Here is a 20,789-nt window from a genome sequence, read left to right as displayed (position 1 = left end):
CTCCTTAAAGATAAAAAAAAAATGTGCTGACTGAACAGGCTCTAAATTAGATGATTGATGTAGTCTGAATGTGGCAATTTCGTGTATGAACATTTCAAAAATAAAGGCAAAAGGTGTAATTGAATGTAGAGATCTTGAGGGCAAAATGTGTAATTGGACGTAGAGATCTTGAGGGTACTATGTGAGGTTGTACCGTGTGAGTGGCAGAAGTTCTGCCATTCAACCTCCCTTGATTTGCCATGAGTTTAGATACACACAAGTCATGTTTATTTTTACATTTTCAGCAGGTGTGACACTTTGGCAAGTGTATTGGCTTGGAGTAGAGCATGGCTTCACCTTGATTCGTGTGTCCTGATGGAATATTTTCTGAAATGATGTGTGAAGACCTTGCATCATTATTTTTCCAAGCGTGTATCAACAAAGTCTTGGTCCTATAAAAGTGCAAATAGAATGCCATGCATCAGACAGTGTGTTTGCATTTTATTTTTAGTCCCTGGAAAGATTTATAGTTTCTGTAGAAATTGCTTTGTCCCTGCTCGTTATATTTGATCTGGTCGTCCTAACTCAGAGTGTTAGCAAAACTTTCCACTTGCTGTGTGCGTGAAGCCTGTAGTGACTTCTCTTTGTGAAACATGTTTCTTCATATTCACTCTGTGGGGGGACAGTGGCTGCCTTCTAATTTCATGTTGAAATGTGATTGATCTGATTGACACTGTCACCCTTGAATGAATCCTGCTTCTTCACTCTTATCTGCTTTGTCAGAGGGGAAAAAAATGTCTTACACATCTTTAGAACATGTATGCCTACCCTAAATTTCATTTAATCCACTTGTTTTGAAGTCTCTGACATGCTCATTTCCATGTTTTTTTTTTTTTAAATGATTATTTTCAATAAGGCCTATTCGGGAACAAGTCTGTCATTTCAACAATATGCAAACTGGAATCTCTCAGTTGACCTCCATCTGATCATAGCTCTTTATTGGCAAACGTAGAAGTCTGTTGGAGAAGTGATATATACATAGGTTAAAAACATTTTCCTGAATTTGATTTTTATGGCATCTGTTGAATCTTTACTCCAGTTGTAACTTTGACTTTGTCAATGTAGTAGGTCTTTTCTTTTTATTTAAATTCAGTCAGCCAACATACAGTACATCATTACTTTCAGATGTAGAGTGCAGTTCATGAGTTGCGTATAACACCCAGTGCTCATCAACTTAATCAAACTCAACAGTCAGTGTAGTATGTCTATAGCTCTTGTTGCATTTGTTTTTAAAAAATCAGATGATCAATTTGCATAGCAAAAAAGCCCAGTCCCTCCCAAAACAAAAAAAAAGAAAAAATGTTTTTCTCTGCCTCTGTCTCCCATGACAATTAAGTTCCTAAATATTATAAACTCAAATCTCAACCTCCAGCATATCTCTGAGATACATTTTAATAACAACATGATTATCCCAGGGGCATGTTTCAACTCCTTGGGATGAGCATCATTTTATTAGATATATTCAAACTCACGCTTCACACATACACACGTGGATGGCGCATACAGCTGGAAATCCTTCTGCGTAATACGATTATGATTGAGAAAGCATGCACGTGTTCCTCCCTCCCCTTCATACCAAAAAGAAATGAATAAAGTGTAGAGTGAATTATGTTGCTTAAATCATATTTGGAAACAGACAAGGAATTTGGTTCAAAGAAAAGGAAAAGAAGATGCTGTAGGTTTTTGTAGCAGCTCTCTGCATTAGTAAGGGCAGACAGCTGTTGGTGTTTTTCAGATGTAGATGATTTTGCCTATTGTGCAGATTCTTTCCTAAATTTCATTCCTTTAAGGTTTTTAACCTTCAATAAATTCTACTTATTTTCGTTCTTCTAATCTGCATGCACTTTAAGTCATATTTTTCTCATTTATGTAGAACTTTTATTTATAGTTTTACTTCAAGTGATGAGCTACGTGCTTATTGCAAATCAAGATAAATAGTGTACTGATTGCCTTCTATAAAAGCTGTCAGTGACACTTAGGTGGCCTGAGATCTAGGTTTCCCATTTGGATCATGTGAGAGATGTTCTGAGGACATTAAGGACATCAGGAAAACCTGTCTTTGAAACAGGATCATCGCCAGTGAAGAATAATTTCTGAGTTATATTCTTAATTTAGTATGTGCACTTTAAAATCAGTTAGAAATAACTACCACCTTTGAAATGACTCTGTTACAATCACTGTTTGCTATCCCCCAAACCACAGCTTTTGGCATTTTGATTGCCATAGAAATGAATAGCACTCCACATTGTGGCAATCACACCCATCATAAAAGTTAAATGAGCATTCTTGCAACACCCGCTGGGATGGAGCAGATGTAAGAGAGAAGGATTGAGCACACAGGATAAAATGTGTCACTGAAAATTGGAACTACTCCCTTAATGCAGCCTTGTGTCTTGCTTGTCACCTGTACCTCTTCTGTTTTATTCAAAGCTATTTCAAAAACGCAAATACTGTGTCGAAACTGAGAATTAGAATGAATCATTTCTGTTATCTGTCAGAATTTGCCTCGCCATTGCTAGATCCCCCATGTTGTTTTCCTTTGCCGTGTGTATAATTTGGTAAATCTTTTTGCAGAGATACTTTATTCAAAATATGACTGTAGTCAAAATATGACTACAAAGAATTATCATTTCTGAATTGAGACCATTGCATTGCATGTGGATTTTTGTTTTATCACAGAATTTTGTAACAGATCTTTTAGTTTATTGTATCACTATTTCATTTTTAATATGATTTTTTTGGTCCATTTTGATTTGGTCTCAGAAGGGTTACAGCATGGCTCTCACTGTTGACATCTTAATGTCCAAACTAATTGAAATTCATTTATTGTATCACTGTTTCATTTTTAATATGATTTTTTTGGTCCATTTTGATTTGGTCTCAGAAGGGTTACAGCATGGCTCTCACTGTTGACATCTTAATGTCCAAACTAATTGAAATTCAGACTCTTCTCTGTTAGGGCTTCTTACTGTCCATTGTTGGCTCTGTTCTCAGCAGTTTGCTGAAAACACTTTTAAAAAGTAACAAGTTGATTTTGACGTGACAACCAATTTCAAAAGTTTGTATGCCGTTCTCATTTTGGAAGAATTAAAGGCTCAAAGGAACCTGACAATTCATCTTGTCTAGTAGCCTCATAGCCATAAGGAAGTAATCTCCCCTCTCCTCCACAGCTCACCCTTCTAGACATGTCAGATTCTTCTCTGTAGTAGAAAAATTAGTGTCCATGCACCAGACTATAAACACCTTGAAGGCAGTGAATCCATCTCTGAAGTCTCCTGTTAGTGCTTAGGACAATGAACGGGTAACAGTTACGCTGACCTCATACATTTGAGGGACACAAATGAGAGGTATGTACAGCTCCTGATGGTTTCTGATAAATGCTAAGTGTGCAGTTCAAGTTAGTTAAAACTGTATGCAGACTGAAAAAGTACTGTTCTTGTTCCGCACTTACCTAGAGTGTCTGACAGCAACCTTGACATATAGTAGGTACTTAGTAAATGTTTATTAAGTTACTTAGAGATTGGGCTAGAATTTACTTCTTCTAGGTCAGCTCTTTCTGCTAAATCATAATTTTTTTCCTTCTTTCAGCAAGCATTCATTGAGAATTTCTTTCGTATGCCAGAGCCTGGCACTAGCACTATAAAGACAGTTAAAATAAATTCACTGCCTGTTTCACTCTCTAGCAAAGAAGACAGATGCTTATAACAAGTAGATATAATTCACTGTGGTAAGTGTTGCAATTAATGTATGTAGACAGTACTATGGGAACATACAGAAGTAAGCTATGAATAAGAGATTGTTAAACTCCTCTTTTAAATGAGCAGAAGTTGGCTGAAAAGAAAATGGACGAAGGGCTTTGTCAGAGAAACAGTCTGATAAAAAATGAATGCTCGAAATTGCACATGGCAGCAATAGAAGTTTCACATGGCTCACACAGAGAGTATATTGGGGGCTTATTTTGGGTGCCACGTAGTAATCGGTTTCTTGCACTGGGCTGAAGAGTCTGGATTCTTTCCTGTAGGCACAGTTTGACCCTTTGAAGCCCCATTTGTGTTTCAAAAAGACAAACGGTCTAGTGGGAGATAGATTGGGGTAAAGCAGGAATTGAAGATGGGAGGACAAAAGGAGACTGAGCGAATTTAGAGATGATTGAGATGATGTATACGAGGCAGTGCCAGTAGAAATGGAGGGTGATGAAGAGGGAGAATATGAGACATACTGTTCACTTGAAATGCTCCTGTTGGCTCTAAGAAAAATAATGAAGAAGAAAGCCAGAAAGCAGATAAAGACAGAGGAACAGGCCATGAAGAGAAGTCCGTTCTGTGTGGGACTAACCAGGAGCTGCCAGCCTTGTCCCACATGTCGTTGTCCAGGACTCCCCAGCCTTGCTGCGGATGGTGGCAGTTCCTGTCGCCCTTCTCTGCTGCCCAGATTTCTGGCATCCTCCCACCCACATTGAAAGTGCACCTTGATCGAGGATTTTCAATTTTGTGTATAACAGATTTTTCATCTTAGAAACTGCTTATCCGGTTGCCCGTCTTGGGAAAGTGACTCTGACCAGGAAAACACCAGGCCAAACAGTCCTTTGTAGGGACTGTTTTGAGGTAGTGGGAGCTCTGTGTAATTACCTTTCAAATACCACCATGTAGGTGCCAACCCTTTCAAAACTTACTCTGTCTATGTGTTAAAGAACAGGTGGATCACTGAAAAGAAAAAGGAAAAAGCTAATAAACGTGGAAATGTCATTGGCCTATCAGGGAAAAGAAATCAAACAGAGAATAAGATACTACTTTACCACTGTCAATCTGCAAAAATTAAAGAGTCAGACAATGTCAGGTGTCATTAAGGATATGGATAAAGGGACCCCCTGTTACATGCTGATGCCCATGCATTTGGTACAACCACACTGAAGAACAGTTTGATAATGTCTGGCAGAGTTGCAGATCCTCTGTGATCCAGCAGTTCCAATCCTGCAAACTCTCCCAATAAGTATGGGCAGACATAGTCACAAGGATATGGATGGCAGCCTTCTTTTAAAGAAAAGTTCATCCTTAAGAGAATGGATAGTCATTCGATGGAATTCATGTAAAAGAACTAAACCTTAAATATATCAACATGGATAAATCTGAAAAACAAAATGATGAGTAAAACCCTCGTTTCTTGTGCATGCTTGGCAGGATGCCATCTCATGATGGATGATGACTAATTTATGAAATTAAATCTTTATATATTTATTACAGGTACACAAGAAATAAAAGTGTAAAACGTACACTGGAATGATAAATACCAACTTCAGGATTGTGGTTTTCTTGGGAGAATGGGGGTGATTTCAGGAATAGATAGCGAGAAATGTTTAGGGGTTTCAGTTGTCTTTATGAAGTTTCATTTGTTAGGCAAGTATGTAGTTTTTCTTGTATTCCCTGAAACTTTTGTTTGTATACCTACAATATTTATAGTAAAAACCCTGCATATGGCTTTACTCATGTGTTCATTCATTCATTTAATCTGTCTGTTAATCTGCTCAGCTACCCATTCACTTATTCTTCTTTCTCAATTTTATTTAATCCAAGAAATGGTGATTAGGGCTTAAACCAAGTAGGAGAAAGAGACCAAGTATAATTAGAAGACAAATTTAAGGGAGATAATTGGGTAAAGTTGTTAAGACTTAAAATTGAGATATATATATATACGTATATATACACATATATACGTATATATATACGTATATATATACGTATATATGTGTATATATACGTATATATGTGTATATATATATATGTATATACACATACATACATACATACATACATACATGAAGGAAGGCAAAGAATCAAGGTTCTAGCTTGGCATTGGCTGTTAAGCCTGCCAATGAGACAGAGGAGGAGGAATGATGTTGGAGCAGAGGGGGAGTAAGGTATCAAACTTTGAGTTCATGGTACACTTTTTTTTCATAAGTCGGACAGATAATCTTTAATTCAGTGATTATTAAATATCTGCCATGGACAAGGCACAATAAATAGAAAGAGATCCTTTAAATGTATGCATAAATACTCTTTTTCATGAGTATGTTTTTTTAAAGTTTATACCATTATTTTTTAAGCATCATGGTGCAGTTACTGCTCCAGTAAATGCAATTGGGTAAGCAATTTCAACTGAATGAATACAGCTGAATGATAGTATGTAGCCTTCGTTAAGTTACTCAGTAACTATTTGAAAAAGAGTGAGAATCCATTAAATACTTCAGCCTGGTTAAAGTCATTTAAGTTTGCAAATTATATTCAGAAGCTAAAGGTGGTTATCTTGAAACCATCCCCCAAATTTATAGTGTATTAATTAATAGCTGGATAAGACTAACCTCAGAAATTCTTCCTCAAGAGTTTTTTAGTTCATACAACAGTAAATATATGACTGTATGGATGAATTCAGCAATACTTTGAATGGAAATAAACAGATTTATAAAATTAGAAATATTTGACCAATATTTCTATCTTCATCTTTTTCAAAGCTTCTGTTGCCTATTGATTTACCTTCACGAAAGGGAAGTGGTTCACAGGGACTAATGGGATGAGAAGACCCAGTTATTGTGTGGATTTCCAGCTCCTGCCTAATCAGACCATTTCAGCCAAGCCCTTTTCCTTTTTCTAGGCTCTACCCAAACCATACATTTAAGTCCTGTTCTCAGTGGAGACAGGAGTGCCCAGTCCTAAATCCCCATATGGTTTTACCATTCCTCCTTCACAGATCTCTCTCCAAGACTACATAATAGGCAAAGGCCAGGAAAATAACTTTGTCTTCTAATCCGGTCTGCTCAGGATGGCCTGTGAGCTCACCTGAGTTCTTGGGAGCTTCAAAGGTGTTAGACTAGAATCAGACCTGCATAGTCTTGCCTTTGCTCTGCCCCACCCCAGTGTACACCTATTATTTTAATTTTGCATATTTCCTCCAGTGTTGGAGAAATAAGCCAAAGGCCACAGTCAAGTAACAATAGTCATAATTCCCCAGAGACTTGAAAAAGACATCATCTGTTGCCTCAGTATGGCGACCAGTCAGCGGCTTTGAAGTAAAGCATCTGTCCTCTTCAAGGAAACAAGAAAGGTCTGGTTCTCCTTTCTGTGAAGTGGGAGGCGGTATCCAATGTGTTGTACGGAGCCACAAGCTCCATCTTACTGGTTTGCAAGCTGCTGACTCTCTTTGTTAACGTGCTGAAAATTTCATCGGCTGTCTTTAATAAAAGAAGATGTGTGTGAGGGAAGACATCAGCAGCTGTGGTTGGGTTTTTCTGTTCCGCAGCCTGTGAGTCACAGCTGGCAGAGAGCAATGACACCAGTGTGTCGTCAGCCAGCCAGTTACCTGGACTTCTTGCATTTCGGTTATGTAGCTCGGTAGTCTTCAATTCTGTTTAAAAACTTTGACATGCTCCTATCTGGTTATGAAAAGGCTTTTTCTGCCCTCTCCTGTCTAGTAATATTTAGTCATTTACAGCTTCTGTTAATAAAGTTTCATTTGAACATTTACTGCTTGGAAGATAGACATTTGATCTGATATTCTTTGTTCTATAAGGGACTTCGTCCTCCCATAGGAAACTCAAAAGTTGGAAAATAATATGATCTAAGATCAGGAAATAACCTCTAGAACACTGCTTCTCAAATTGTAATAAGCATACAAAACACCTGGGAATCTTGTTAAAATTCAGATATGTTCTTAAATATATACATTTTTAGTTTACTTGGATTCTTTAAGGAACACAGTATGTGCGAACTTTATGGGATCTGTTATCCCGTTTTAAGTTCATAATGTCAATGTTTGATTATCTTTGCTGAATGAGTAACATGCTGTTACTGGGTGGTTAATGCAAAAATTAAAGTTACCCCCAAACGCTATTATAATTAGCATCCAGAACTCACTTTGATGACAGCTTTAACTTCTTAATTGTGTGTGTGTGTGTGTTTTTTTTTTTAAGAATAATATTCACTTTTCTTTTTTTATCCTTTGATGGCAGGGAGGTGTCTCCAAAGTATTCCAAGGACAGGAGAACCCGGGCTACAGTTCAGTAACAATAGTAAAGCCTGTTTCTGTGGCTGAGCCTACTTCACCACGTGTTTTCACATCTCTCCCCTCCAGCTTTAGCCTGAGAAAGGCCACACACTTAGGAAAGGTGGTAGGGCCAGGTCACAGATCCACAGCCCTGGCGTGCCGTGGTCACTCACCCACACTGACGGGATTCTGCTTAGTGTTTTTGAGATGATAAGCAGACAGAAAAGAAGAGGGAAAAGGCACTAATGCTGTATTCTCATACAATCTCAGCAGCAACTCTACGAAGCAAGTACTGTTATCATCCCGTTTCTAGAAGAAACTGAGGTCTCAAGTGTTCGCTCAACCTGTCCAAGTACACACAGCTCTGGGGCAGAGCTGGCTCCGGCACCTAGGCACTGTGGCTCTGCGGCTTTTGAGTGTTTTTAATAATCCCCTTGAATTGTAATTATAGTGAGGCACAGATACTTTGATAATAAAGTGATTCAGGAAATAATGACTATCCCACAGAGCCATCTGGTTTCTCTCAGCCCCCGTCCCTGGGCCTTTTCTATTTCTGGTTAGCCAGGAATGGTCTCCAACCGTGGTCCTCCCTCCCCGTATCCTTTCTTCCCACTCAGGATAGCGGAAGTCTGAACATTTTATCTACTTAGCATCTCTAGTAATTCGGGCTGTGAACACACTTTGCCATCAGTTTAGTAGCTGTTTATTGATAGTTGTGCTAAGATCTGTGAGGGGAATATAATTCAGAAATGTGTCTAGACATCACGAAACTCAAGATAATAAGGGGCTGAATGATAAAGTCCTTTTGGGAAGATAGAGTAGGCGGTGTTATTTTAGGTTCCCAGGGTGGAGCTTCATTGTACATGTAATTTAGAGCTGTGTTTATTTGGATTGGGGCTTAAAATTAGAAATTGACCATCTGTATTTTTCTTGATAAGTATGGACTCATCCTGACCAAAAGGTTTTTGAAGGTCAGGAATAGCTTATATTTGCAACATTATTTTTAGAAAAGAAAAATAGGATGTAGAAAAGCTTGAAAATAATGCCCCGTAGTTGAGGACTTAAGAGAATTTTGCTGTACATCCAGAGACATATTATGGAGCCATTGAAATAAAAATTGTAAAGTGTGTGTAACAGCATAAAAATCACAAGCATGCATGTGCTATACCTCAAGCAGAATAAAAAGAGGAAAAATATGATAGGGGACCTCACCAAGGTCACAGTCGGCGGTTGAGCAAGAATTCAAATCCAGACCTCTTAAAATCCAAATCTGATCATCTCTTTCCAGTTGGTTTATTCTGAGCTATTCAGCCCTGCCCCCAGCATTGTTTTTGGTTCGGAAATAATTGTTTTTACAGCAAAGAGTGGAGTCATGAATTCAGCTGAAAAATGCACGCATTTTGTGAAAATACTAAATTGTAAAGAAAATGTGAATTACTTTACACTGCATCACAGAGTTGCCAGGTGACACCAGCTGTAAAATGAAAGCACAATCTTAGCATAAACATTTTTAGTTTCATCTGATACTTGAAATATGCATTTGTGTAACTGCCAAAATATTAGTTGCTCTATGTTAGCCAGAAAGTTCCAGCGACAAGACAAGAGCAGAACAGCCTTTATTTGTAGATAGCTAGCACAGTATTTTTTCTTTGGGAAGGACTTTTGTTGTTGTTAACTAATGTCTGAGAATTTGGGGTTGGAGACCCTTGTATTAAAACAGTGATACATAACTCACACTTTTTTTTTTAACTTGGCCTTTCATATGATAACTTTGTATTGCAAATATCACACATTACAAAAAATTTTGTGATCGAGAATCACAACTACTTTTAAACAAATAATATAAAACTTTTTTTACGGTGGTTACATTTTTCTGCGCTACGTATCTATTTTGGTATGTTTTTACTTTGCTATATTTATAATAAACATCCACCATTAGAAGTTTAAAAAATTGCCTTCAAAATGAGAACTTTGTCTCATTAAACTACTTGGATTAGATTTGGAAAGGATGTGAGTGATTACATTTGAATTTTTTTTTTCAGCGTTTTTACCCTGAAAGCATCAGTAAAATTTTACAATTTTTTAACTTATTTACTTATGTGCCTAAATGGCCTGGACTATTGCTAAGAAGAGGAGGAAACAAAGAGTGGGTGGACGTAGATTTGTCAGCTTCTCCAATTTACAATTTCTTGGCATTGAGTTGAAAAAAGAAAGTTCAGTCCTATCTGAAAATGTAGAACTTTTAAATTTTTTCTTCGAAAAGTACAGTCTGGCTAGGTTACTAGGTTTTCAGATGTAACCTGTGCTTTCTCATTAAAGAAGAATATTTTTCTAGCTGCCTGCCCTATTTAAAGCACAAAGTACACCAGCTGTTTGAAAACTTTTTTTTTTCTTCCTAGTTATCTTGGTCTATTTGTATAAATTGCTAAATTGCTTCCATAAAATGCCTCCAGACATAAGGGAATCATTTGCATAAGTGGATGAAGATTTTTGTCTTCCATGAAGGAAAGCTTGAAACAAGCCTCTTAATCATTTTCCTCCCTCTCTCTGGTTCCAGTATCCGGCAGCTCTGATGAACCTGGGGGCTATTCTCCATCTCAATGGCCGGCTCCAAAAGGCTGAGGCCAACTACCTGCGGGCGCTGCAGCTCAAGCCAGATGATGTCATCACGCAGTCCAATCTCCGCAAACTGTGGAATATCATGGAAAAGCAAGGTTTAAAGACGTCCAAGACCTGACACTGGAGGGCAGTACCTTGCCCTCCTCCATATTTGAAAGCTGGCTTCATTAATGAACAGAACTTCCCAGCAGTGCTATGACAAGAGCTAGTATGGACTTGAAGACGGGGGGCAGAGGTCACTGAGGTCACTGCCACTTCTGGGAGTATTCACTTTGCTGTTGGCACAGCCATTAACACCAAAAAGAGGAATATTGGAAACCTCCTGAAGGACGTAATTGTTACCCACAGAACTATAAACCAGAGCACTTAAAACAGGATCTTATGGCATTGGGGGGTGGGGTGGGGGGGCAAGGAGGGAATCTAAGTTACAAATTTTGCTCATTTTTGAAAGCTAATTTAGAAATTATACTGTTCCTTAAACACTGTGAGAGGAAGTCAGAGTGTCTATTCGGCCCTGGTAAACTATTAAGATCAAGTGTTAATAGAGAATGATTCAAGTGTGGTGTGAATCCCAGTGAGCTGGCTGGTTGTCGTGACGCTGCTGTCTTTCCCTCTTTGAGACGGCCTGCTTATCAATTTCTGAAACTTAACAAAAAAAATTTTTTTTTAAGTATGTCAAGTTCCGTCAGAATCTGTAGTTGTTTCCTGACTAGTACACATAACTTTTTATGATTTGGATGTCACAGTCTTCATATCTTTCGGACAGCATTTGCTTCTCATGTTCTGAGCTGAGCTAACCACTTCTCACACTGGTGTTGCGGGAAGGGTTGGGGAGACCTTATACGTGTCGGCAGGCATTTTTTATTTTAATGTCCTCAACATATTCCCCCAAACTGCCTAGGAGAATTCATTGTATTAATTCTTAGGCTTTTGAAATGGCTCTTCCTGGTTAATGCCACATGCTTATATAAGGATTAAATCTAAAGAGCTTAAAAGTGTTCTAGTTCTGGTACCTAACTAGCAGCTATTACACAAAGGGGAAGGTGCTCTGTGCTTCCCAGATGTTACTGATTAGAAAATCACGTCTGTGCAAAGGAGTGTATAATAATGGTCGCCAGTGATTCTGTATTTTGGACAGAGTTGGTGTAAAATGCTAATCACTTTCTGATAGGCTCCTCAACAGAAATGCTTATGTGTTTAAGGAATTATTTTGACTGTGTTTTGCTCTTCCTAAAAGACATCAAAAATGACTTACTTTCAGCTATGGTATAGCATCAGCCTTGTGTTTCTAGGTCTTCTGCCAAGTGCTTTTCACAGTTGAAAACTAATTTTCACTAGCATATTGGTATTTTATTTCTTTACCTATTAGTAACCACTTCAGTGATCATTATGCAAGTAAAAATGAAGCAGAGAAAAACATTTATTGAACATTTTTTTGACTTGCAAACTTTGCTACTAAAAATTAACTTTGCGAAAAGCGTTCACTATCAACTTCTTAATAGAGAAAGTAGCTATTAGAGTACCCTACATATTTATTTATTTATTATTCTACCATAGCAAAATAACAAAACTTGATTCATTAAGTCAGTTCTTTGCAACTGAAAATTAGCTTTTCCTCCTTTCCTTTAACACTTCATGTAAATATCGGTCAACATCCACACTAAAAGGAAGCTGCACATACAAATACATCATATTATGTTTTCTCCGTATCGTATATGTTTTGCTACATATCTGAATAAAGTGGGGTAAAGAATTTACAGTAGTGTTCCTATGGCGTTAGTGTTTTTGTAAGAAGGGCAGATGTAGTGAGAGAGGTTTGTTGATGGCATTAATAAGAAGGCCCTCCTAATATGTGTATATTATTTTGTAGACATTTCTTTGAAGGGGCCAAAAGTTAAATTATAACGAAATCACTGTGTTTTCAGAATGATATTTAACATTTAACAACAACAGACCCGTGGTCAAACCAAAAATGTGGGTTGAAGTGTATTTTTCATCTTCTAGTGCATTGGCAATTGCTAAAAAATAGTAAATAAATAAGGAATTTAATATAAGGATATAGAGATAAATTCAATGTCTAACATTTTTATTTATTTAAATAGTTATTGACCTATGATGACTTCCTAGTCTTAACATTTTATGTCTCTTTGTTGTTAATGTTCTTCCTTTCAGACACTTGGTTCTTAATAGGTTCGCTGATTGCACATAGTAGAGGCACTTCATGTTGACCCAGTTCCCAAGTAGCATTAATAATTGGGCCTGTGTCATAAAATGCATGGATCTTTAATAGCTAAATGTCCCTGACACCTTTCACTACAGGGCTGGGCTTAGTAACTGACCAACTTGGGGGGAGGTGGGGGGGACTAAAGAACATGATCAAAAAATATCTCCGCTCAGGGATTTATGGTGGATTATTGCAGACAGTGCTAAAAATATAGAGCACAAGACAAGTTTACTAAATTAAAGTTTTATTTTTTGAGAAACTGTTATTTGTATAAATTATCAAGATTTGTAGGCTTTCCTTTTGTAGAAATAATTGTTTTATGTGCCAGAGAATTTCAATTTTGTTTTCAACAATAAAGCATTGATAACAAATATGTTGTGTAAGCCTTTTGCAAATCTTCTACGGCAACAACACTTAGTGCTGTCATGGATTTTAACAGAATTGGAAAAAGTTTTGAAAAGGTAGGAATGGAAGGTCAGACAGAGATGCATCAAGGCTAATGTATAACCAATAATCACTAATTTGTAATAGTTATAATCATATTAAGGGTGCCTGTAACATCAGATTTGTCACTTTCCAAAAAAGATGACATAATCTTTGTTTTGTTTTATTGGTGAACTGTAGAAAAGTGTTAGGAAATAGCCCAAGCACAGCCCATTCTCTGCTTCGTAGGTCGTTTGGTTAAAACGGTCCTACTTAGAAAACCCTGATTCTCTAGTCCTGATCCTAGAAGAAAGCACAACCCTGTTTTGTTGAGAGACATGAGTATGGCACATTCAGGTATCCATTATAAGAAAACCTTGTGTCCTAGACAAAGTGCATACTGACAGAAACTTTGATCATCTTGTTAAAATTGTCATTACATAATAACATAATTACATATTGCCTAATTCCTTTATTAAGGATAAAATTTGGGGCACCTGGGTGGCTCAGTCTGTTAAGTGCCTGGCCTCCGCCCAGGTCATGATCCTGGGGTCCTGGGGTTGAGCCCCATGTCCGGCTTCCTGCTCAGCGGGGAGTCTACTTGTCCCTTTCCCTCTGTCCCTCCCCATGCTGGTGCGTGCGTACTCTCTCTCTCTCTCTTTCAAATAAAATCTTTTAAAAAAAGGATAAAATTTAGCTATAAAGATTTTATTTTTAAACCTATGGATGTGTGAGGTTATATTCCAGCTTTCTAGTTAAGAAAACCAGGTCTCAGATGTATGAAATAACTTGCCCCGGTCACAAAGCTAGCAAGCAGCAAGCCTGTCCCCGTGGTGTCCCGTGCTCATATGTCCTGTGTCATGTGAGCAGTCAGGCTCTGAACCCAAGTCCAGAGATGAGATTTCTCATCCGCCTTGGCCTTTGTCTAGCTGTTCCATCTTCCACAAATCATATTCTCTACCTCTCATCCTGCAGATGACCAAGAAGATTGAAGGAAGTTGCTGTGGTCTAAATGTTTATGTCTCCCCAAAATTCATATGTCCATAAATTATGTTATTAGGAGGTGGGGGAGTGGGAGAGTTATTAGTGGGTGAGGGCAGATCCCTCATGAGTGGGATTCATACTCCAATAAAAGAGGGTCCAGAGAATTCTCTCACGCCTTCCTCCGGGTAAATACAGTGAGCCGTGAGTCACCCAGAAGGGGCCTCATGTGACCAAGCTGGCACCTTCATTGCAGACTTCCAGCCTCTGGAAGAAATAAATTTCTGTAGTTTATAAGCTGCTTAGTCTGTGGTATATTGCTACAGCAGTCCAAACGGACTAAGAGGTAGTGCATGAAAAAAATCTTAAAAATTTAGATTGTGAGAGCCAGAAAAGACCTCAGTGAACAGGCAGTTAGTTAAACCCTTACTTTCACCCTGAAGAACAGAAGGCCCCCAAATGAGATGACTTAACTAAGCTCCCAAAACTTGTTAATGGCAGTTACACAACAGTCTAAAGAAATGTCGGTTATTAAGAGGTCTTGCTACCTGAAGTAATTGCATCATGCATTCTGTTTTTAAATCAAGGTATAATTTTAACCTGTATTGAAAGCACTCTGCTCAGAAACCAGTAAAGGCCTGAACCATGTCTTTCCTTTTGGGCACTGTTTCTTCAGCCTGGCACGCTGTTGCCGAGCAGAACATACAATACACTATAAATGAAACAGTTCCATCTATTATTTTCTTGTGATCAACCTGATGTATATTTTTTTAAATCACTTTCTAAAAAGTTGAGATTGGGGCTTTAATAACTCTTCATTTGGTATTTTCACCTTAGGGCTGCATTTTCTCATAGTGTATGTACATTTCTAGTATATGCTAGAAAGGAAATGCATCGAAGTCTTGGTTATTTTTGCTATTACAAGGGAGGAGACTGGGTTTCTAGGGATAATTTAAGAATGACAATTCCAATTCATTTGTATGTACCTTTGGAATAGGAGTTTCCATGTCATTTAAGTATTTCCAATATTAAGAATTTGCTTCCTACTATTTAAAACTCGTGGGTGTTGCTAGAAAACTTGGGTTAAGCATTGGACCTGCCACACGCTGGAAGGAGAGAACAACCAGAAATGGCCATGCAATTGTACTCATTCTTTTATGCTGAGCTTTGCAGTGGAGAAAGATGCGTGTGTACCAGGACTCAAACCTTTCTTGCTGTGTCATTTTGGGTGGTCTTCTCGCTGGATGTAATAAGGCCTTTGAGCAGGCTTTCATTCCGTCTGCCACTTCACCACGTACTGGCCTTCTGCTGTTATTTGTAGAACTTTGAGATGGAACCCCCCCGCCGCCCCCCAAGCACTGCTGAGATTTGAAGTTCCGTTAACTTGAAATTTCTGTGACGTTTTTCTTCAGTTTTTCAAAACGTTTCCTCAACTTTTTACAACTGCTCTCCGATGTTATTGTGTTACTCGTCTACTTCCAAAGAGTGGACAGAGGAGCTTTTGTTTAGCAAGAAAATTGTTGGATTGTGTAAAAAGTTGCAAATATGTGAGACAACTTGATGAGGTCATTAATAGATACCTAAGGGAATCTAAGAAGTTGATACAATATCTGAAATGGTGTTCGGGAAAGTTGCTAGAGATCCTAAAAGGAGAAAGTGAAGGTGGGAAGAGGAAGGATAGAGACATGGGGAGTTGACTATTAATTGCCACTGGAGATAATTGTAGTTTTGTCATAAAGGTGGAGGATCTGATTAGAACAGTTTGAAACTGTGTCCTTTTGGTTGCTCAGTGATCTGTCACTGTATTGTAGGGGAAAAAAGTATTACAAATAAGAGAGTGGTTTATAATACAGCCACAGGAGAGTGAAAAAATGTTTAGCCAGTTGAAGTCGAGGCTAGAACTGGTTGTCTATTCTGATCTGAAATATATTGAATTTTTTTTCCTGCCTCCTTTGGATTTGACAGAAATTGCACTCATTCAAGACAGAGCTGTCAGCCATTCTCCAGTCGGATGGAGAGAATAGAGTTCTATGTTTCAAGTAATAGCACAAGACTTCTAGAAATACTTTTTCTAATAATTTCTATGTCTCTTCCTTTTCCATCTTAGAGGACTCCAAGTGAAATAACTCCTCTGAGAACTTTCTCTTGGTAATATCATTGAGCAGCTAGAAACTGTAATGAAGTTGTCAAAACTGTGTACTGAGAAATCAAGCGATATGTTTTCAAAAATCTCATAAAAGTATTAAAATTCCTTTTGCATCTGGATATTGTAAAAGATCGTTTATTACTAGAAAATCAGGATTGGTGAGGAAGGAGAAAGATGAGTATGCGTGCGTGGGGAGCGGGAACAAGTGATTCTTTGATTTTCATGTAGGCCCTTTTGTTTTAATCTCCTTTAGCGAGTAATGGCCATATTGACTCTAAAAATAATAATTAGCTTTTTAGCTCTGCAGACATCAACTTATTAAATTACATAGAACCAATTAATAATCTCAATACTTTTTCATTTTTTAATTCTCTCTGCACTATTTTAAATATATTGTTATGCTTAATGTTTGCCTACTTTATGTTTCCTTTGCAATAGGCTACTTTTCTGTAAATACGCCTTGCCTGTACTTTATGATAATGACAGTTTGGGAAACTTCCCTTTAATTATGGTGTTTCAAAGTATATTTTTAGAAATCTGTCCTATGCCACCAAATATTCAGATGTTACTACATTCTATTAACATTTAATTTAATAATTTTACATTAAATGGTATGGAAGAGTACATCAATATCATGTTTTATTATATCCCATCGGGTGTAACTCTCCCAATTACCCTGTCAACATTATTCATAAAATGCGAATATACCAGCAAAGCCTATCTCTTCTATAAAGTAAGTCAAGGAAATTTTGGTTAATTTGTTGTTACTTCTGTTAATAGAACTAATTATTGTTTGGACTTGTATTTGTTCCAAAATTTTGCTTTCTGTATGATGCTGAAGATGAGTTAGCCTGCTGCTATTTCTCAAGTGGCCACAAAGTGATACTTGTAGAAATGCTAGTAGTGACATCAGAGAGCAAGAGAGAACATTGGATTTGACCTCTGCACTTGACAAGTGAAGAAGCTGTAGTTTGGGGCAGTCAGATGACAGAGCTAAACTTACACACCCACAGTGGACCCAGTATAGCAAGTAACGTGTTCCAAGTACAAGCTGCAGGTTCCATCCTTCATGGCCCAATACCAACCATCCAGAGTTTGTGAAAACACATCTTCTTTGGACACAAAGCTTGCCAGGAAAGATTTGATCATGGATTCTTTGTGGATTGCATATATGGAAGATATTACTGTCTGAAACTCCTATGTCACCAAATTCAGTTTGGGTCCCTCGTTTAAGACATGAACTCTTCATTTTAGAATAAATTTATGAAGCATATCTAACCAAACACAGCTGGTCTAAGTGAAAGTGGTACATGGAAGTATTAGGGTAGATTAAACCATTTTCAAGGATCCATTCCTGCCATCGGATGCCAGTGCTCGGTTATTTGCTCCGACCTGGCCATGGGGCGTCAGTGATCCAAAGTTCGATTGCCTGTTGCTGCAGGTGCGATGTGTAAGATTACAGACATAAACATATTGGACGGTGACCATGAAGACATTGGCAATTTGTCCCTTTATTTTACCTGAGTCTCTTCTATCTGAAATTAAAGGTTTTTGGGGTGTACTAGCTACATGAAAGCCCTTTTTAGGCCAGAGAGTAATTGTAAAGTATGGATAGCATGTCATTTTCCTATTACAATATAATAACAGTAAATATATTTGCTACAAATCTTTATGATCATTGGCTAATTTATTTCATTCCCTTTCAACCTTGTCCACCTTCTTTCTGTTATACTCATGCACACACACACACACACAGTACACACACACACACACACACACGCACACGCACTCTCATTGTGTGGCTGGGAAGTCTGCAACTAAACCCAAGTGCAAACATTTGCTCCACCAGAGAGGAAGTCATTATGAGGAATGAGACATAATTTGAGGTGTTTTGATTAACAGAGGAAATAAAGTGAGATCAAAGCTTTTGTCCTTGGGTGAGTGATTTAAATCCAGGCAAGCAGGAGTCAAAAGGAGATGAGGGGAGAGATTTCTTAAGATATTGTTATAAACACCTTAGCAAATCTCTTTTCACACTCTCCTATGCCTGTCACAACCAAGAAGCTGCTGTGATTCATCGAATCACTCTTTTATATAAGGCACTTTCCTGTCCTTATCCTGGAAAAGAAATGCCACTGAGATAAAGAGAAGATATGACAAATATAGATTTGTTGCTCTCCATTTTCAGGATAAGACTAATTACCAAACTGATCTTTAAATATCTTATTTTTAAATGTATTTCTTCTTGCTGACATTAGTCCAGTGATCAAACAATGTGGATTTTCTAGTATAGAAAACAGCACACCAATTCTGGGCACTGAGGAAAATGAAGTGACCACCGGCCCACTCCAGTTGTAACACCTCTCTTTGGCTTTAGCTCCCCAGGTGATATTGTATCTCATACGTGACAACTGCATTCAGCTTGCCCCTTGAAATGTCAGGGCAGCAGGGCCTTTCCCATAGATATAAATCTGAATGAACAGAGTTTCACTTCACCCTTTCACTCTGAATATTTTGTTCCTATTGTAATTATATTTTCTGTATGCAGAGCGTTTCAGAGTTTTCAAAAGGCCTCATATTTTTTATATTTAGCTTTGAAAACAGTTTGGCAAAGTCTGCAGGAGAAACATAATTATCCTTAAATCCGAACTCCAGATGAAGAAGAAAAGCTCAGAATAGCCGTATTACTTGCCCAAGATCACATTCAGAAGGAAGCCAGGTCTTTCTCCGCATCTTATGACTCTAGTCTAAACCCTGGATAGGCATTAATGGATATGGGCACAATCAGTACACTAGGGGTGTTTTGCTCCCCTTTCTTATTCTCTTAGTCTCTGAGGATCAGATAGGATCGAGGAGTGTTCCCATCTGAAAGACTCACCCAAAACTGGAGACCGATTCCAACTACGTCCCTATATGGTGAGAGGATTGGGGAACAAGAAGGAATCATTCAATTATAAAAATACATGGGCTCACAAAAATAATTTAGTTTTTTTTTTTTTTTTTTCCAGCCACCTTGTTACCTTTATTTGTCGGTGCTGGTGGTCTGGTATCCATTGCTTCTTTTTAAAGCATTGGACCTCTTGAAGCTTATTCTTGCAATCCAGGTGTCAGCTGAACTCATCCTGTTGTTCGGCCATCCCATCTTCTATGGGCTGTCTGGTGCTGCTCCCTGGCTTTTGTGAATACCTACCTCTCACAGCCTGAGGCTCTGAGCCCCCTCCTTCTGCTGTTCTCTCACGGCTTTTTACATTCCCACCAGCAATGTATGCAAATTCCAGTTTCTCTACAGCCTCACCAACACTTGATTTTCTGCTTTCTTAATTATAGCCATCCTAGTGGCTGTGATGTGGCATCTCATTGTAGTATTTATTTGCATTTTCCTGATGACTAACGTACCATTTTAAAATTTGAAATTTTAATAACAATAAAGTTTGCAAGTGAATTGGGGAAATAAGAGGCAATATTGTAAAATATTGGATAAAGAGAATATTATTCTCTTTTCTCTACATAGCTTTAATGTTATTAACTAATTCAGATAATGCCTGGCTTATAAAACTAACTCTCTCTTGGTGTTTGACTAATGGATTTTTGTAATTCATCATGCTAGAACAAAGAAAAAAGACCCCCCCCTTATAATGCACTGTATTGCCTCAGAACAGAGTTATTTTTCATATCTCTTATCTTACAACCTTATCCCATTCAGCTACATTTATACAAATAATTTTAAATGCCTCCTACTGAAGAATTTAATTTTGATTGATGGAGACCCAGTCTCAAACCTACAAAGAGTGTGCTGCTGAGGGAACCAAAAAATGAGACAGTTGTTTAAGAACATGCATATTCTATTTCACCTTTCAACTTTAACTGGAGATAATAAATGAACACCAGCGAAATAGTCCATATGCCAGAGTTTTGTTTTTGAATTTGGTACATTCAGTAAGATTCTTTTTCAATTAATAATAAACAGTAAACTCTGAATCCACAAATACCTGATCTATATAATTTGTAAGGTGATTAAAGTTAATCACTTTCTGCGCAGACATCGATGCCAAACCTTATTAAAAGTTTCATCAGTTTGGGAATTTCTTATCTGAAGGGTCTATTTGCCCTCTCTCTCCCCATAATTGTCTTCAGTAGAGTGAACTTGATTAATGGGCTGTTTCATTTTTCAGGATAAAGCTAACATTTTCCTTTTCCCAGCAACGCTAGCAAATTACTTGATTAATATCAAAAAGCTCTCATTCACACATAACCTTTGAATAAACAAGTTGTGGTACTGTTGGCAACACGCTAAGAGGGGTTCCTGTAAGTAGGCTATAAAGG

The 20,789-nt window shown here is 37.8% G+C and overlaps 1 protein-coding gene across 3 annotated transcripts in view; it reads left to right on the top strand.

Moving 5' to 3' along the window:
* TMTC2 (transmembrane O-mannosyltransferase targeting cadherins 2) overlaps positions 1 to 20,789 on the top strand; it is a 769,045-nt gene that overhangs the window by 371,745 nt on the left and 376,511 nt on the right. For 2 of the 3 annotated variants that reach the window (XM_026499950.4, XM_048218182.2), the window contains exon 12: positions 10,631 to 13,287. The exons of the other annotated variant lie outside the window; for it this stretch is intronic. In XM_026499950.4, coding sequence (XP_026355735.1) covers positions 10,631 to 10,810 — 180 coding nt within the window. In that variant the 3' untranslated portion in view covers positions 10,811 to 13,287. Of the gene's footprint in view, positions 1 to 10,630; positions 13,288 to 20,789 lie in introns of those variants that run through there. 3 annotated transcript variants of the gene reach the window in all.

This window comes from Ursus arctos, unplaced genomic scaffold (genome assembly GCF_023065955.2).
Source record: "Ursus arctos isolate Adak ecotype North America unplaced genomic scaffold, UrsArc2.0 scaffold_21, whole genome shotgun sequence".
NCBI lineage: Eukaryota > Metazoa > Chordata > Mammalia > Carnivora > Ursidae > Ursus > Ursus arctos.
This window is presented reverse-complemented; position numbering and strand designations above follow the sequence as displayed.